The sequence below is a fragment of the Oxyura jamaicensis genome, chromosome 11, assembly GCF_011077185.1.
Source record: "Oxyura jamaicensis isolate SHBP4307 breed ruddy duck chromosome 11, BPBGC_Ojam_1.0, whole genome shotgun sequence".
Classification (NCBI taxonomy): domain Eukaryota; kingdom Metazoa; phylum Chordata; class Aves; order Anseriformes; family Anatidae; genus Oxyura; species Oxyura jamaicensis.
In genome coordinates, this window is record NC_048903.1 from 779703 (window position 1) to 796310 (window position 16608).

Genomic DNA, 16608 nt, shown 5'->3' on the forward strand with positions numbered 1-16608 from the left:
TGTCTGAACGGGTCGCCTGGGCCCAAAGCAGGGCTGCGGTCCCCGTTAGCATCCCGTCTTCATTATGCTCATTAAACTATTGTCAGAAAGAACAGGCTGGGCAATGGGAGCGTGATCTGTCGAGGAGAAGGCTGCAGGTCTGAGCTCCGGGAGCCAGGGTGGGAGCGCAGAAGCCGGGCTCGGGGGCATCCGGAAAGCGCGGCGGCTGCGGTCCCAGCAGATCGCTGCCATCTCGCTCCTGCGGCTCAGCCAGCCTGTAATTAAATCACGGAGCGTGTTGCCATGGGATCTGGGAGGAGCTGGAAGCTAAAAAAGCCTCGAAACCCAATTAGAGAAACTCAGGGAGGAAGCCTCTGTCAGGGGCTGGCCGGCAACGAGGGAGGTTCGTCAAGACTAACGGCCGGGGGACCGCGGGCGTTGAACCCGCATCGCCCCACAGTGTCTGCTGATTAAACCCTCTTCTCCCCCTGTTTTGGGATGGCTAACCAGTGGCTAAACTCGAATCTGGGAGCGGATCGATGCCTTATTCTGGCACATCACACCACTAATGAATTTCACGTTCTCAGCCGTACCTGTGCACGTAGGCTGGGGATGCGAGCAGAGGCCGGTGTTTGGTTGCTGTCACCGCCATGTCTGTGGGTCTGGGGACGCTGGCGGTGTTCTCAGGCGTCTCCCATCCTTTGGCCTCTGCAGGTTGTCATAGAAACGGACACCTCGTCTTACTCCTTCCGGCTCATGTCCTTCGACGACGTGGAGCAAGTTGTCATCCATGTCACCATGTCACTTAAGAAGGTCTTCCCGGACTCATCCCCTGGGTGAGGGTCCTCTGCTCCTTGGGGTCATCCTGTAGGGACCAGAGGGCTTGGAATGGTCCAACGTAGCTGCTGGGTCCCTGTGGTAGGAGAAAACCATGCTGATGGAGGCCAAATGAGCACCCTGTTCCCTGAACATAGCGGGATGAACGCCTCTGGTCATCCTCCGGGCTTGGCACACGTCTTGTAGCTGGTGGGGATGCTCCCCAGCCCACCCCCACGCTATCCCTGGTCCTTCCCTAGGACGCTGCTCAAGAACTCGCCCCCCAACCTGTACGAGAGGATCCGGAGGGTCACGGACTCGCTGGAGGAGATGCTGCAGAGCAACCAGGGGCCCTGCGGTGAGCGCACGCCCATCCCTGGGGGCTGGAGGGACACAGCTCCCCGAAAAAAGGGGCAGGATGGGTGAGGGGGAGCAGCCGGGGGTGTTCCCATCCACCTGGTGTGAGGCTGCGGAACCAGCGGCTTCTTCTGCAGCCCGATTCGGAGCAGGAGCTTTTAAGGCTCCAGAGGTTTTAGAGGGGGGAGAGTTAGAGCGGGGTGCACGGACGAGGAGGTGGTTGCTAAAAAGGTGATGATGCGAGCACATTTCCTGGCATACCTCCGTCACTGTAATGGCGATGCATTGATTTCTCAAGTGATGGGGTCATCATAAGGGGGAAACTGGTCATCGGGGCGATGCTGGGATCATGGGGCTGGGGCTCTGTGGGCAGCAGAAAGGCAGGACGTGCCAGGGGAGCCACCACAAGCAGCTGGGAGCAGAGGCTCTGCCACCCTGCCAACCCAGGGAGAGCCCCTGCCTTCATCCTGCTGCTTTCTGCCCTCCCCAGGGGTCTTCCTCCGTGTTCTCCTTGGGAAGCAGGGCTCACCGTGCCCCCTTCTCTTTGCAGGTGGGTTTTCAGAGACCTACGCCGCCTTATGCGATTACAACGGCTTTGCCTTCCGCGAGGAGGTCCAGTGGGTGAGCTGCTCGCCCCGCACCAGGGGAGCAGGATGGGTGCCTCTGCTCCGGCCCGCGTCCTCACAGGGCTGGGGGACGTCCAGGGGTTGGGGCTGGGGCTGGCTGCCTCGGTGGCCAGGGGACGTTTGAAGCTCTGAGGCACCGAAGCCCTTCCCAGGAGCTGGCACTGAGCTCTGTGCGTGTGTCTGTCCCCTTGGACAGGACGTGGACAACATCTACCACGGCCAAGACTGCCGGGAGTTCAACCTGCTGGACTTCAGCCACCTGGAGAGCCGGTGAGTGCCTCGGCCCCGCTGCACGGCGCCCTTTGCCGTGCCACCGTGTGTCCCCCCGTGGCAGGGTTCACTGGGTGGCACGTCGCGCTTCTCTGCTCGTCTTCAGACCTTGCCTTGTGCCTCAGAGAGGACACATCTGCAGCCTGTGCTTGTCCTCCCACAGCTAAAAGCCCAGTCCCGTGGGGCACGAGGCCGGGCAGACTTTGTTTTTAACATGTAAACGAGGCAGGCAGCCCGTTACCGTCACGGGGGTGCAAGCAGAGGCCACGCCAGCCGGGCGTTTCCCCATGCAAAGCAGCCGGCTCCGCTCGCAGCTGCGAGGCTTTGCACGGCTCGGAGGCCTTGCAGCCCTGCTGCCTCCCCAAGCTGCTGTTATTGCACGGGTTAGCACCTCGAGATGGGGCCACAAACTCCAACCGTGCCCGGGGACACGTGTGGGGGCTGCGGGGCTGGCCGCTGACTCCCTCGTCCCCGTCCTCCCGCAGGGATGTGGCGCTGAGCGTCGCTGCCTTGTCCTTCAACCTGTGGTTCACCAAGCTCTCCTGCAAGGACTTCAGGCTGGTGAGTGCACGCGTGCCGAGCCCTCTGTCCCTGCCGCGGTGCCGGGGCCTGAGCGGTTTTGTCCCCTGCAGAACCAGGAGATCGCCGAGCAGCTGCTGTACATGCTCAGCAAGTCGGTGACGCTGGAGGAGCTGGCGCTGGAGAACAGCGGGCTGAGATGGTACGGGGAGGCCTCCCTTCCCGGGGGGGTCCCTGTGGCGTTGCAGGATGAGGGCCTCGGGCTGCACAGGGAACCCCCTGCCCTTCCTCCGGCTGCGTCGCCGAATTCTTAAAAATGGCAAAAGTTTGGGTGCAGAGCTCGTGCACCTGGCAGGATGAGCTCCTGCTGCCCAAACTGGAGGCTGGAGGATGGGGACGCTTGTGCCCGGTGCTGCAGCCCTGGGAAGGCTTCAGGATGCTGAGGGAATTGGGAATTTAGGAACGTGGGGGTCCTTGGGGAGGGGGGGGAGACGCCTGGAGAGGCTGTGCTCCTGGAGCCAGCATGGTGGCACGTCCCTGTAAGGCCACGGGGTGGTGGCCTTAGAGGACACTCCTGGGGGTGTCCTCCTCCCCGCAGTGACTTTGCTCAGAGGATGGCCCAGGCGCTCAGCAGACATCCCGACTCCGTCCTGCACACCATCAACCTCGCCGGCAACCAGCTGGAGGACAGAGGTACCTGACGGCACGAGATCAAGCCCACACGAGATGTTGACTTCCACGTCCTAGCCCTCCATCCATGCCATGGTCCCTGTGCCCGTGGTGGGGCCCGCGCTGCCCCGCTTGTGCGTGGCACCCAGGTGCTGAGGGCTTGTTCTGCTCTCACCAGGGGTAATCGCCTTCAGCCGGTACTTTGAGAAGAGACCCAAGGGCCTGCAGGGCCTCAGCCTGGCCAGGACGATGCTTGCTGCTAAAGGTACGTCCAGGCTGGGCTCCTGGAGGGGCCACGGAGCCCCTGCGAGGACGTGCTGAATGATGCGACGTGATGAAGGGTGCGACGTGCTGCTGCCCGAAGCCTTTCTCTTCCTCCCCCACGCAGGGATGAGCGCGCTGTGCCAGGCGCTCGCAGCCAACGAAGCCATCGGCTCCTCGCTCCGGCACCTGGACCTCTCGGGGAACCCCGGCAGCTTGGCTGTGGAGGACACCACCGTGAGCATGGGGCAGCGCTGCCGGGGGGGGGAGATGCCACCAGGAGCGAGGAGGCACCCGGGGCGCTGCTGGGGTTCGTGGGGTGGGTAGCATGGTCCTGGACGAGGTGCTGAGCCCTCTCTCCTGCAGAGCTTGCAGAGTCTCCTGGGCCGCTGCGCCTCGCTCGCCCACCTCAGCCTGGCTGCCACCGACTGCTCCCTGGACACCGTGAGTCCAAATCTGCTGCCGTGGGGCTCCACACCCTTCCCTTTCTGCTCCACCTTGGGGTTGTGTGCCCTGGTTGAGCGGTGTTTGTCCTCCCTCCACCCCACAGCTCTTTGGGGCGCTGGTCCAAGGATGCTGCGCCAGCCTGGTCCACCTGGACCTCTCCAAAAACACGTACTCACACCGGTGAGCCCCGGATCGCGGAGGGGAGCAGGCGGGTGGCCGGCGATGGTGAGTTGATGCCATTCTGTGCCCTTCCCTTCCAGGAAGGTGAAAGCCGTCCCTCCTGACATCAAGCACTTCTTCAGCCAGGCCCGTGCGCTCAGGCACGTCTCTGTGGCGGGTACCAAGCTGCCTCCAGATGCCGTCAGGTGTGGGATGGGGATGGGAGCCTGCCATGGGGGTGGATTTGGGGCGGATGCGGTCCGGGTGCTGTCCCCTGGGGCTTTGCAGGGATGCTGGATGGGGCTGTGAGGGGCAGAGCCCACGCTGCCCATGCTGATGCTCTGGGGCCTTTTCCAGGGCCATGCTGCAAGGGCTGGCGTACAACAGCCACATCAGCGACCTGCACCTGGATCTTAGCGGCTGCGAGGTGAGGGGAGGCACCCATGGGTGCCGAGGGTCCGTGTGACCGTCCCGACAGCAGGATCTAATTCACGGGCCTCCCCTTGTACCGACGTCTTGCTGTTTGCTCCAAGCTGAGGTCTGCGGGGGCCCAGGTCATCCAGGATCTCATCCCCGACGCCAGCGCCATCAGCGACCTGGATCTGTCTGACAACGGTGGGTTGCCCCTTCTGCACCCCGGGGAGGTTCTCCTGCCTCGGGCTGCTCCCAGAGGCCAGCTCGGATCCCTGGGTGTGTAGGACAGGGGTGGAGTCCCACCAGTCCACCCATCGCCCAGGGCATTGCTCTGTGAATCCCCCCCTGCTGCTTAACCCAACGTCGGGGGGGTGCTCATCGCCTGTAGAAGTCCTTCCACGGCAGCAGCCACTGGGAAACCAGCTCAGCAAAGGGCCTGGAGCTGGGACCAGTGGCTTGAAGGCACCCAAACACCTGCTGTGGATTTCTGCCCAAGAGGTTACCAGGCTTTGTGACTTTCCGCCCTCAAAGCCACAACCTACTGCCTTCCCCAGGTGGGAAGTCCTTGCGTGTCCTCTTCTCCCTCTGCTCGGGTCCTTGCCAGCAAAGTCCCACCTCACCAGCACGGGGCATGGGGCGGCTGCCTCACCCGCTGCCCCCTCCTGCCTCAGGATCTGCCTCAAATTGTCACCTCATGTCTCTCGTGCCACAAACCTCCTCAGCTTGCAGTCTGAAATTGCTGGCTCAGGTTTTGAGGCGAGGTGAGATATGGAGAAGGTCTCTTTGGACTGAATCTCGTCCTACCTCTCCACGGGAATTTGCCGTCTGTGCTGCTGACCTTGTCCTGCCTCTGCAGCCGGGGGGGCTGTGGGAGAGCCACCCTAATTATTGCAGAAATCAGGTCTGCTGCCTCTTTAATTTCACCCCAAATGCCACAAAACTTAAAGCGACCTTGCTGAAATCTCACCGCAGATCACACAGCGTCTCTACAGCCAGAGGCTCCTAGAAAAGCTGATGCGTTTTGGGTCACTCAAAACCAACCTCATCCTGGTCTTGGTCCCCCCGGCTCACATGCTCCAAAACTCGCTGTTTTAACCAAAATGCTCAGCCAAGCTTCCCCCCAGATGTGTTTATGGGAAGGGGTCCAGGGGCTGCACCTTTCTGCTGTCCCACGTGGTGGCTCTGCGAGGGTCCCTGCGGGGACCGCGGTGCCACCTCGGCGCTCCTCTGTGGTGCGGAGGGCTGGGAGCATCGCGCCGTGCTCGTCTCTCGCAGGCTTCGACTCCGACATGGTGACGCTGGTGCTGTCCATTGGCAGAAGCAAGTCCATCCGGCACGTCTCGCTGGGGAAGAACTTCAACATCAAATCCAAGTGCGTGCGGGCAGCGGCACCTTGTCCCCGGGGCCGGGAGCCCCTCTCGCACCGGGCACCCTGCGCGTGGGTATAACCGCCCGCCTCTCCCGCAGGGACGGGCTTCTGGACGTCCTGCACCGCATCGTCCAGCTCACCCAGGAGGACGACTGCGTGAGTACCGCCCGTCCCTGCCCACCCCAGCCATCCCACCTGCGCCCTGACCTCGGCCACCGAGCAGCCTCCATCCCCGGGGCCACCCAGCCGTCCCCACCGCGTGGCTGCAGCTCTGCAGGGCGACCAGGTGATGGGAACGGCCGCATCTCCCCCTCCTCTTCTCCCACCCAGCCCCTCCAGTCCCTGTCTGTGGCCGAGTCGCGCCTCAAGCTGGGAACCAACGTCCTGCTGAGCGCCCTGGGCAGCAACACCAGCCTCACCGCGCTGGACATCAGCGGCAACGCCATGGGCGACACCGGCGCCAAGATGTTGGCCAAGGCCCTGCAGATCAACACGAAGCTCAGGTAGCAGCAGGACCACGCCGAACTCCTCCTGGGGGCTGTTTTCCCCTGGTGGCTGTGATACGATGGCCCCGGTTGGGAAGCTGATGCTACTACCAGAGGATGCTCCTTGTGGTGACAGGTCTGGTCCTGGCTGTGCCGTGACCGTGTCTCGCTCTCGTGACAGCCAGCTGTGCTGGTGACATGCGTGGTGACATGCAAAGGGCAGGGAGCAGCTGGGTCTGTACCTGAAGGGTGGCCCTGGGCCAGCGCTTGCAGGCTCTTGGCCACCTTTTTGCATCCGCATGGCCCAGGAGGCTACAGCTGGACCCATGCAGCCCCTGCCTCACTGGGCTCTGTCATCCAGATCCTAAAATGTCCCTTTTTGACCACGTTGTGTCTGAAAAGGGAAGGAGGCTGCTGAGGACAGAGCACGGGCAAGGCTCTGTCCTGCTTGGCAGGCGGGCAAGGCTCATTCCTGTCCTCTTTGCAGGACCGTGGTTTGGGACAGGAACAACACAACTGCCTTTGGCCTCCTGGAGGTGGCTCAGGCTTTGGAGAGGTAAGGAGGGAGCAGCCTGGTCCTCCTGGCCCACTGCCACCATGCAGAAGAGACTGGCATCAGGGTGTCACTGTCCCCAGGGTGTCACTGTCTCCAGGGCCTCATATCCCCAGGCGCATTGCTCACAGTACCAGCGGTTGTAAGCAGGGTCCAAGCACGTTTTCCACATAACCTGCAACCCCTTGGGTGATGGCACTTCAGTTCTGGTCTCAGCACCTTCAGGGCTCTGGGGCCGGCTGTGACCCAGCTTTCCCCAGCCCCATCCCACCCTGAACCATGCCCCAAACTGATCTGCTGCTTGTGGGGACCTTGGAGACGCCGTGCTCCTCTCCCTCCTTGCCATGAAGGATGGGTGGAAGCATCCACCTGCCCGGGCTGCTGTGTGGCCGTGTAGGTGCTCTGGAGGTCTGAACAAAGAGGACATGGTCTGGTGTGGATGGATGGAGAGCGTGGGTCGTTGCAGCCCCGTCGGGGTTTGCTGGTCCACAGGGTTGTCCTTCTCCAAAGCTGGACCTGGGTGGGCTTGGGACAGGGGACGGGACCTGCATGGGACAGCCTCCACCCGGCTGCCAGGCGGGGCAGTGCCCTCTGCTCACCCCATCCCTTCCCGGCAGGAACTACACCCTCAAGTCCATGCCCCTGCCGATGAGCGACGTGGTACAGGCCTACCGGAGCAACCCCGAGAGGACGGAGGAGGCCGTGCACAAGGTGGGGGGACGCAGGCCGGGGTTGGGGTCCGGGGTCCGGATCCGGCCGCTGACATCCACCCATCCATCCGCCTGCTGCAGCTCCAGTCCTGCCTGGCGAGGAACCAGATGCGTCGCGCGCTGCCCGCGCAGACCTTCCGGCTGCAGCAGGGCATCCTGGCCTCCTCCTCCGAGCAGGTGACGTTGCCCCGTCCCTTGTCCCCCATCAGGGACATCCCCGGGCACCACGGGCAGGACACGCAGCCTTGCCCCGTCCCCGCCGTGCCCTCCGCCGGCGGGGGAGCTGGCGGCGACGCTCGGGTACCCGCGGGTGACGCAGCTCCTCTGCTCTGCTCCAGATGGTGAACGAGATCTGCCTGAGCGTGCAGAAGCACGTCGACATCCTGAGCTCCTGCCCGGGACGGGAGGTGGAGGCGGACATCCTCTGTGCCGAGGAAGCCATCAGGAACGCCAACCTGGCCGTCAGCGTGAGTCTGCCGCGCGTGGGGCGGCCGGCATCGCACCGGGGCGGGGGAGATGCCGCTCGGCCCGAAGGGCTCGGATCTGGGATCAGAGCGGTGTATTGATTCGTTAGTGGTGTGATTAACCAGCAGTCAGCGAACGTCGGTATCGTCAGCGCAACAGCTGCGTGTGAGCGAATGCTTGCAAGATGTTAAAGAACAGCTACAAAAATTTGAACCCCTTTCTGTGACAAGTCCCCAGATGTTCCAACACCCCCTCCACATGCGCATGCAAATTCACTCTTGCGCACGCTTGCAGCCCCTCTTCAGTAAGGGGGTTTCCCTGCTCGCCCACCCCTCCTGCAGCAGCTTTGGGGGCCCCCACTTCAGCGCCACCCCTGGCCCACGACACCCATCCTCCCTTCTTGGGCTTGGCACTGACGGAGGCCCCAGCATGCTGCTGATGCAGGGGATGCTCCTCCGTGGATGGAGACTTCCCATGGCTGAGCAGAGCAAGGCTGAGGTGCCGCGGGATGACCCGCGCGTGCTCTCTCCCCGTCGCAGATCTTGCCCCTGTTGTACGAAGCGGGGAACACCCCGCACCAGAGCGGCAAGCTGCAGCACAAGCTGGAGTGTCTCACCGAGGAAGCGTCGCAGACCTGCGGCCGGGAAATCCAGGTGGGAACCCATGGGGAGCTGCCAGAGAGCGGGGGGCTGCCAGCAGCATGGGATGCTTGTCCACCCCGGCCCAAGATGCAGTGAAGCCCCAGATGCGGGGTCTTCCCCCATCCTTACCCTCCGCAGCATCTCTTGGAACAAAGAGGAGAACACCCAGCTCCTGGTAAGGTGCCGAAAACTCCCCTTTCCCCCCAAATTCCTGGGTGTGCCGCAGGCGATCATGCAGGCAGCGATGGACACGGCGCACAACCTGTGCCCGCCCGTGATGCAGAAGAGCGGGGTGAGGGACCAGCTGGTCAACGCCATGTCAGAGCGCATCCACCTCCAGGAGCACCTCAACCTCAGCTCCGTCCTGGACCAGATGGTCACCGACGTCTTCAGCAAGCTGAAGTGGGTGATGTGCCTCGCTCCTTTTCCTTCCGGCAGCCTGGGGCTAGGCGGTGGGTCTGGGGAACCCCAACAGCGCGATGCTTCCCACTCGTGTCCAGCTTGGGGCTGGGAAGTCCCGTGGGGTGCCGTTCCTGCAGGCACATCCCACTGCTGGGAAAGGGGAGCACGGAGGCAGGGGGGCTGCAGGCAGCTTGCTCCATCCTGCCTTGCCGCGGGAAAGGTTCTCTCTCCTCTGGGAACCAACGTCGGGGACCTGCGGCATCCCTGACGCCCCTCTCTATGCTCCCAGCGAGATCAAGCTGTCTGTCACAGCCGCCGTGGCCGACTGCATCGTGGATGCCGTGCTGGGAGACCTGTCTGCCGCCCAGTGCAAGCTGGTGAGTGCCGCGGTGCCAAACCCCATGGAGGGCACGTGGCAAGGCGGGGGTCGTAGCAGACACCACTCGGCGTGGTGAGCGTGGGTTTGCTGTCCACAAAGCAGGACTGTTCCCACCTTGTTGCTGTTCCTCCTGGGTCACCTTCTCCCGAGGTGGCCGTGGCAGAATCAAGGTCGTGTGGCTCCTCCACGTCCCGCAGGGAAGCGTGGTGGGGTGCTGGGGTGGAGCCGGGCACCTGGGCCAGGAGCACCCTGGTGCCACCGGGGCCAGCAGCCGGCTAATCAGCCCTAAATCCCCTCGCAAATCCCAGCTGCAGGCAGGGAGCAGAGCGGCACGTCGCGCTTCAGCCGGAGGGATAATTTAAGCGCTTCCTAATGGTTTTAGGCGGAGAGCCTCCCCACGCACGGGCCGGATCTCCTGGAGCCCGCTGAGGACGATGCCGCCGCGCTGGCGCGGAGCAGGAACCTCTCGGACCTCGCTGAGAAAGGCTTCGCGGTGGAGGAGGTAGGGCTTGGTCCCCCCCTTGGGCTCAGTGATGACCCCGCCGCTGCGTGACGATGCCCACGGGCCTTTATCCGCATTATGGGATGATGCCCGGCTTAGCGCTGCTGCCTCTGTGGGCTCGGACAGCCTGAGGCACGTCCTGGCCGTGCCCCCGGCCACGCGTGTGTCCCCTCCAGCCTTCTGGCGCATGTGGCACGGGGTGACAGCCAGCAGAGCACCAGCCCGGCTCCCGGGCCGTGCAGATGCTTATTTGGGTGCCAGGGACGAGCTGGATGGGAGATGGAGGGGTGGGGGTTGCACCTGGGCAAAGGCTGGCCGGGTCCATCATCCCAGAGGGGTGATGCTGGATGTGCCACGATGGCGACCCACGATGGTGCTGATCGTGAACGATGATCCCTGATGAGGATGGAACCATCAGCTCTCCAGCCTGGAGGGCCTCACGTCCACCACGGCCGCTGGCTGTCCCCCCGCCACCGGTGGCCGGGCACCACAGCAGGCTCTCTCCACGCTTCTCTCCCTGCAGTACAAGATGGCTCTGCGGAGGAAAAACAAGCATTTCAGGAGCATTCGGCCCACGCCGACCGTGAGAAGTAAGGCGCAGCTTTCCCCGCTTGCTCAGCGGGCATCCGCACCGGGGGGTCCCCATGTCCCCACCCCGATGGCGTAGGGACAGGGGAGGTTACACCGTGAATTCGGGGTGCGATGGTCCTGCAGGGTCTTTGTGAGGTCCAGCTGGGACAATTCCCTGAGCTCCCCAGTGGGGACGCTGGGAGGTTTGGGGACAGTTCTGGAGATTTCAATGTCCCATCTATTGTGGGGAGGGGGGGGAATGTCACCCATGGGTGCTGCAGGGTGCTGAGCTGCCCCAGGCTTTTTGGTGGCTGGTTTTATCCCCCGTGGGCTGCCTGGGGTCAGCTGGAGAGTGTCAGGATCGGGGGGGGGGGGCTGCTGGGGAAAACAAGCAGCCTTTGGGAGGCTTTTGGTTTGGGGGGGGGGGGGTGGCTGTGATGCCTGTCTGCTTCGGCTGAAGCAGCGCTCGCACCGCACCCTGGTGCCTTGCACCCGTGTAAACCCCTGACACCCCAAACCCTGCAGCATCCTGACCCCCCCTCCCCCAAATTACCCATAACCAGACAGCACGGGGAGCTGCCCACCGGGCTGGGACAACACACGGGGGGGAAGGAGGGGGGGCAGTCCCAACCCACCCCCTGCCTGCATCCCAGCCCCGTCCCCAAAAATCCCATCTGGAGGTGGCGGCGAGGGGGGGGGCTGGGGGGGTGGGGAGAGCATCTTGGCGAACCGCTCGCTCGGTGGGCACCTCGGGGCTGAGCTGCAAGGGTCCCCGAGCATCCCTCCCCCTGCATCCCCGGGGACCGCGCTGCGCCGCCGGCGTGGCAGCAGGATCCGTCCCCGGCTGCGCTGCAAAGCCGCTGCCCGGGGGCTGACGCGCAAGCTCTCCCCGCCGTCAGCGGCACGGAGCATCCACGCGTCCCCGGTCCTCGCCGCGCGGCCATCGGTGGGCTTCTCGCCCTTCGCCAGGTCCCTCGGAGCTGGAGCTGCCGGCCAGCGGCAAGGCGCGCCCGGCTGCCACAAAGGATGCTGAGCCCGCCGCCGGTGCTCTCCCCGGCACGCCGCCCGCCGAAGCCCTCATGGACCTGCCGACCGCGGGCGAGAGGCTGGAGCACTGCACCAAAGCCAGGCCCAGGCCCAACCGCAGGCACAAGCAGCCGCCGAGCAAGCCGAACGTGAGCCCCGCGTTGGTTTGGGCTGAGCGGGGAGAGGGTTGGGTGCGCGTGGGTTCGGATTTTGTTATTATTACTGGTTTTCTCGGAAGGGCGAATTCCCTTCACCGGCGGGATGAAGGCAGGGAAACGGGATGCGCGGAGCAGCGGCCGGGTTGTTATTTTATTATTCTGTTTTATGCACCGGAGCCGCCGCCGCCACCGGAGCTCGGAGGACGGGCAGGGGGCTCGGGGGGGGGGGCGGGCGGGCAGGCACCCGCTCCTTGTTTATGACTCTGCCATGCAAAGCACGGGGGCTGGGGGAGAATCAGGGAGGGGAAAAAAAAATCAGAGTGCGTGCAGGGGCTGTGTGTCTGTCAATGGCTCCGGCTCCCTCCATCCATCCGTGATGAATTTTCTCCCACGGTTCAGAAACGGTTTCGGGGAGCATCAGGCAGTGAGACGCAGCCCTCGGTGGCGCGGGCGCTGCCAGCCCCAGAGGGGTGGGAAGTGCTGGGCAGCTGCTGCCTGCAGCGCTTCCCCTTCTCCTCCGGCTGCTTTGGAAGCAAAAAGCAACTTTTGGGTGCTCCGGGCGCAGAGCTCGCCATGGGGATGGAGGAGGGGAGGGTGGGTGCGCGCAAGGCTGTCAGCAGCTCGGTCACCCTCTGCCCGGAGCTTCGTCACCCAAAGCGAGCAGGGAGGGGGCTTCGGGGGGACCCAAACCCCGTGGGTGGCAGCAGGGCTGGACCCCGATGGCGCCAGCTTGTTCCCCCGCCACCGAGCTGCGTCTGGATCCGTCCATGCATCAGAAAGCCCCGGCTCGCCTGGCCACGGCGGTGCTCAGGCTGGGCAGGACCTGTGGCCGCCCCACGGGTGGCTCGAGGATGAGGAGGAGCAGCGGGAGCCGCTCGGCCGCAGCCCCAGGGCCGTCACCTTGGCACGCCGCGCCGCAGCGCGGGGGCCTGGCACCGCCGCCGGTGTCGGAGGAGGAAGGAGAGGCACGACTCCAGCTGCAATGAAAAGGCGTTACGGGTTGGAATGGCACCAGCAGGGAAGTGCCTGGTCGATAGGAAGCCACCGACGCGGTGCCAGGGCCAGGCCCTCCTCCGTGGACAGATTTGCCGCCTGGCACGGAGTGGGTGACCTTCACCTGGCCACGGGGTTGTCCCGAGGGGGATGAGGGTGGCCTCCACGTGGGGAAGCCTCCGAGGGGCAGCCCCAGCCTGGCTGTGCAGGTGGCAGGAGGCAGATCCCGCAGGGCACCAGCTCCGTCACCTGCTGGGGGCACGGATGGCCTTTTCTTGGGGCTCAAATCCCTGCCAAAGGCTTCCTGTCCTCTGGGGCAGCCAGATCGGAGACCTGGTCCCGCCGTAGGAGGGCTCTTGCAAGACGTGGAGGTGCCATCCAGCTGCTCCTCACCGCGGCAGCGGGCAGCCTTGGCCACCAAGCGTCCCCGAGGAGGGTCAGAGAGGCAATGCACCTGCAGGGCGGGTGCCGCAGTGTCAGGGCGCCGTGGTGGTGGGGCCGGTGGTGGGGCAGGAGCCGTGCGGGCTGTGCGAGGGGCTGGCAGCACCCAGGGGAGCCCCTGATGGGGACACAGCAAAGCTGGAGGGGGCTCAGAGCCGGGGCACAGTGCAGCGGGGTGAGATGGTGAGGTGAGCCCGCTCAGGACGTGGGGGCTGTACTTATTGGTGCAGTGGGTTTTTGGCTGACGTGGGGGCTCAAGGAGCCCACCCGTGGCTGATGACCGTGCTTGCCCGCAGGTGCAGCCCGTGGTCCATGAGAACAGTGAGGACCGGAGCATCACCCGTGTGGATGAGGGCCTGGAGGACTTCTTCACCAAGAGGCTCATCAGCGAGGAGCTGCCGTAAGCCAGGGGGGGTGGCTGCAGCCCCCAGATGGGTCGCAGCACCCATCCATCGCCGTCTGTGGTGCTCCTGCAGACCATGTCCAGGGCTGCCTTCGCCTCCTGTGCTGGCCAAGTGCTTGAAGGGATGCTGGGGAAAACAGCATGCCGTGCCCCGGGCTCACAGTGGGGCAGAGCTCGTGTCCCCCCCCCAGGGGTGTTTCCATGGGCAAAGTGGGTGGGAGAGGGTGGTGGCGGCAGTGGGAGGTGGTGGTGGGACCTGGTTCATAATTTGAACCAGGATCCATAATTTGGGGGGTGATGGGGAACACAACACGGCCTCGAGCTGATCTTCCCCATGTTTCTTCCCCCAGCCCCATGGTGCTGGAGAGCGGCCCCGGATCAGCCCCTCTGGTGTCCTCCAGCTCCCGCACCCTCAAGAAGAAAATCGGGAATTTTTTTGCCTTCAAGAAGCCCAAATCCAGCCGGGGCTCGCGCTGCGAGAAGGAGCCCGAGGGCAGCACGGCAGCTCCCAGGAGCAGGCGGTCGATGCTCAGTGACATTTTACGGGCCCCCAGCAAGGCGGGCGAGCCGGGCAAGGCGCTGAGCAAATCCGAGGAGGGGGCCCTCAGCACCGAGCCCGAGCACAGCCAGACCCCCGAGGCTGCCCGCAGGATCAGGCCCAAGTACTCGCGGGAGGGCAAGTCCCAGTCCCTCATCCTGCTGCCCGGGGAGGACGAGGAGGCGCTGGGGGTCAGGCAGGACAAGGTAAGCATCGCCGTGACCAGCCCCAGAAATGTCACCTTGGATGACCTTGTCAGTGGGCTGGGTGCTGTTCCCACCAAGGGGGGTGGTGGTGGGACAGCTGGAGCCACGGGGACCCTTGAGCAGAAGACCCACGGGGATGGGTGCTGTGCCCCTCACCCTGCCACGGTCTTGATGTCCCACAGAGGAGGCACCTGGAGAAGAGCGACGGGGAGCTGCCCAACTCCTTCGAGCAGCGCGTCCACGTCATGCTGCACCGCATGGGCGTCACCAAGGGCCTGGCCGCCGAGGGCAAGAAGCAGCAGGTGGGGCTGGAGCCTCCTGAGGGACACAGCCCGCACCCACCTGGGCAGCGAGGTGGTGTCCCCCTGGCACAGGTGACACTGAGCTGTGCTGCCACCGCCCTGTCACCTAGCCCCCTGCAAGGGGACCATCATACGGGCTGCTACGTGGTGCACGGTGTCTGTGTGCCTGTCTGTCCCTCGAACCTCTTGTCCCCCACCCCTCACCAGCTTTCTTTTCCCTTGCAGTGCAAAGACAGCGAGATCAAGAAAGCCGGTTCAGATGGTGAGGGCCCACATCTCCTCCAGCCTCCCTCCACTCCTGGGTGCCACCCCGCTGGGCACCCTGACGGCCTGGGGGCTGGTGGCACAGGGTGACCTCGGTGTGCTGAAGCCATGCGGTGGCCTGTGTTTGCAGGAGACATCGTGGACAGCTCTGCGGACTCCCCACCGTCCCTGAAGGCCCGCACGCACTCCGTGTCCACAGGTAGGTGGGCCTGCGGTGGGACGTGGGGGGAAGGGGCCACCCGGGCAGGGTCCCACCACCCAGGGCAGAAGGAACCCCGGGACCCCTCGGTCCCCCTCCCTGGGGTCGCAGGGCCGTAGCCACGCTCTTCCCCGCAGACGTGGCCCTGCGCAGCGCGGTGGAGCCCAGCCCGGCCTGGAAAGCGCTGGGGCGGCAGCTGAACGCGGAGCTGACGGGGCCGAGCTGGGAGCAGCCCCGGCGCTGCTCCGCGGGCCCCGAGCAGAGCGGGCAGCCGGCGTGCCGCGAGGCCTGGAGCAGCAGCCTGCCGCGGCCGGGGAGGAGCGCGCCGCCGCGCCGCATCAGCCACGGCGGGGAGCCGGCCGCCGGCACCCCCCTGCCCATATCGCCCCGCTCTGGCACCGAAGGTACCCGAATGCCCGGCGACCCGTGGCCGTGTGGTGTGCCCCCAGCCCTGCTCCCGGGGCAGCCGGACCCTCTGATGCCGTCTCCTGCTGCTTTTGCAGACAATCGCCTGACGCCGCGGCTGGCTGCGCCCAGCGGCCGCCGGGCTGTGTCAGTCCACGAGGAGCAGCTCAGGGAGCCGCAGTGCCTGGCCGAGCTGGGAAGTAAGTGGGGGCCAGCTGCGGACACGCTTGGCACCCGTCCAGCGAAGCTCCCTCATGCCCTACCTGCTCCCTGCTTCGCTGCCATGCCCCGGCCTCGGGCCCAGAGCTGTCCCCACACCGGCGGCATGGTGGTGACGTGCTGCCTGCTTGTGTTTCCCCCAGCCGTGACGATTCCCCTCCGTCTGCGGCGGTCGCCTGTGCTGAAACGGAGACCGGAGGTGGCCAGCGAGCCCAGCCCAACCTCGGAGGCAGGAGGTGAGGCCGAGGGGAGGTGCAGTGCCCCCACGCTAAGCGAGGCCTGCACCCACTCACCCCAGTCTTCGTGGCTTTTCCAGGCACCACGCCGCAGGACCGGCCCCGTGGCGGGCTGGAGGAACCGCAGCCAGGAGCGACGGGGTACGGGGAGCGGCCGGGAGGCCTGACACAGACTGTTGCGAACGCACAAGACTCAGCCGTAGACCAAAGAAGCCCCGTGCCAGGCCGGGGGGAGCCGGCCCTGGGACAGTGAGCCCCTGCATGCCGCCGCACTGTTCCCAATAAAACCCTGCAAGCACGCGCACGGTGACGGGGTGATTAGCGACCGGGGCGCGGGGACACAAGGCGCCCCGGGTCTGCTCCGTGCCCCGCTCCTGCACCGCGTTGGCGTGGCTGAGGGCCTGGCAGCATCGCCCTCTACTCCAGAAGGCAGCAGCCAGTTTTCGCTGCAGCGACGGCCCCGTTTGGGGCATCGGCACGGAGTGGCAGTGCCCAGGGGGCACCGACCTGTGGCCACAACCCCAGGACCCCCCCCCCGAAGGAGGGACGCAGGGATGTGTCAAGCGGCTCGTCGCCCTGGATTGCCTCTGCTGGCACAGGCTGGGGGGCTGCAGGTGGTGGCAGG

General features: G+C 65.1%; 1 protein-coding gene and 1 long non-coding RNA gene across 6 annotated transcripts in view; one reads left to right on the forward strand and one right to left on the reverse strand.

The window, feature by feature from the left end:
* The window catches only part of LOC118172595, a 23901-nt gene extending 12228 nt beyond the window's left edge, over positions 1-11673 (reverse strand). The window contains exons 1-2 of the long non-coding RNA XR_004753765.1: positions 11499-11673; positions 1110-1112 (exon numbers count right to left, since the gene is read on the reverse strand). This is a non-coding gene — a long non-coding RNA (uncharacterized LOC118172595). The remainder of the gene's footprint in view (positions 1-1109; positions 1113-11498) is intronic.
* Positions 1-16281, forward strand: part of CARMIL2 (capping protein regulator and myosin 1 linker 2) — an 18781-nt gene extending 2500 nt beyond the window's left edge. For 2 of the 5 annotated variants that reach the window (XM_035336576.1, XM_035336575.1), the window contains exons 5-40: positions 694-815; positions 1056-1153; positions 1703-1773; positions 1975-2048; positions 2534-2609; positions 2681-2769; positions 3166-3260; positions 3415-3501; positions 3625-3734; positions 3864-3941; positions 4048-4124; positions 4205-4309; positions 4461-4530; positions 4637-4718; positions 5793-5889; positions 5985-6042; positions 6217-6389; positions 6859-6927; positions 7542-7635; positions 7716-7811; positions 7973-8101; positions 8639-8752; positions 8967-9142; positions 9432-9519; positions 9904-10023; positions 10547-10613; positions 11563-11768; positions 13508-13611; positions 13965-14358; positions 14541-14660; positions 14886-14922; positions 15055-15123; positions 15261-15527; positions 15627-15728; positions 15891-15983; positions 16064-16281. In XM_035336576.1, coding sequence (XP_035192467.1) covers positions 694-815; positions 1056-1153; positions 1703-1773; positions 1975-2048; positions 2534-2609; positions 2681-2769; positions 3166-3260; positions 3415-3501; positions 3625-3734; positions 3864-3941; positions 4048-4124; positions 4205-4309; positions 4461-4530; positions 4637-4718; positions 5793-5889; positions 5985-6042; positions 6217-6389; positions 6859-6927; positions 7542-7635; positions 7716-7811; positions 7973-8101; positions 8639-8752; positions 8967-9142; positions 9432-9519; positions 9904-10023; positions 10547-10613; positions 11563-11768; positions 13508-13611; positions 13965-14358; positions 14541-14660; positions 14886-14922; positions 15055-15123; positions 15261-15527; positions 15627-15728; positions 15891-15983; positions 16064-16236 — 4080 coding nt within the window. In that variant the 3' untranslated portion in view covers positions 16237-16281. Of the gene's footprint in view, positions 1-693; positions 816-1055; positions 1154-1702; positions 1774-1974; positions 2049-2533; positions 2610-2680; positions 2770-3165; positions 3261-3414; positions 3502-3624; positions 3735-3863; positions 3942-4047; positions 4125-4204; positions 4310-4460; positions 4531-4636; positions 4719-5792; positions 5890-5984; positions 6043-6216; positions 6390-6858; positions 6928-7541; positions 7636-7715; positions 7812-7972; positions 8102-8638; positions 8753-8966; positions 9143-9431; positions 9520-9903; positions 10024-10546; positions 10614-11562; positions 11769-13507; positions 13612-13964; positions 14420-14459; positions 14661-14885; positions 14923-15054; positions 15124-15260; positions 15528-15626; positions 15729-15890; positions 15984-16063 lie in introns of those variants that run through there. The other 3 variants (XM_035336579.1, XM_035336578.1, XM_035336580.1) reach the window with 3 other exon arrangements.
* The last annotated feature ends 327 nt before the right edge of the window (positions 16282-16608 follow it).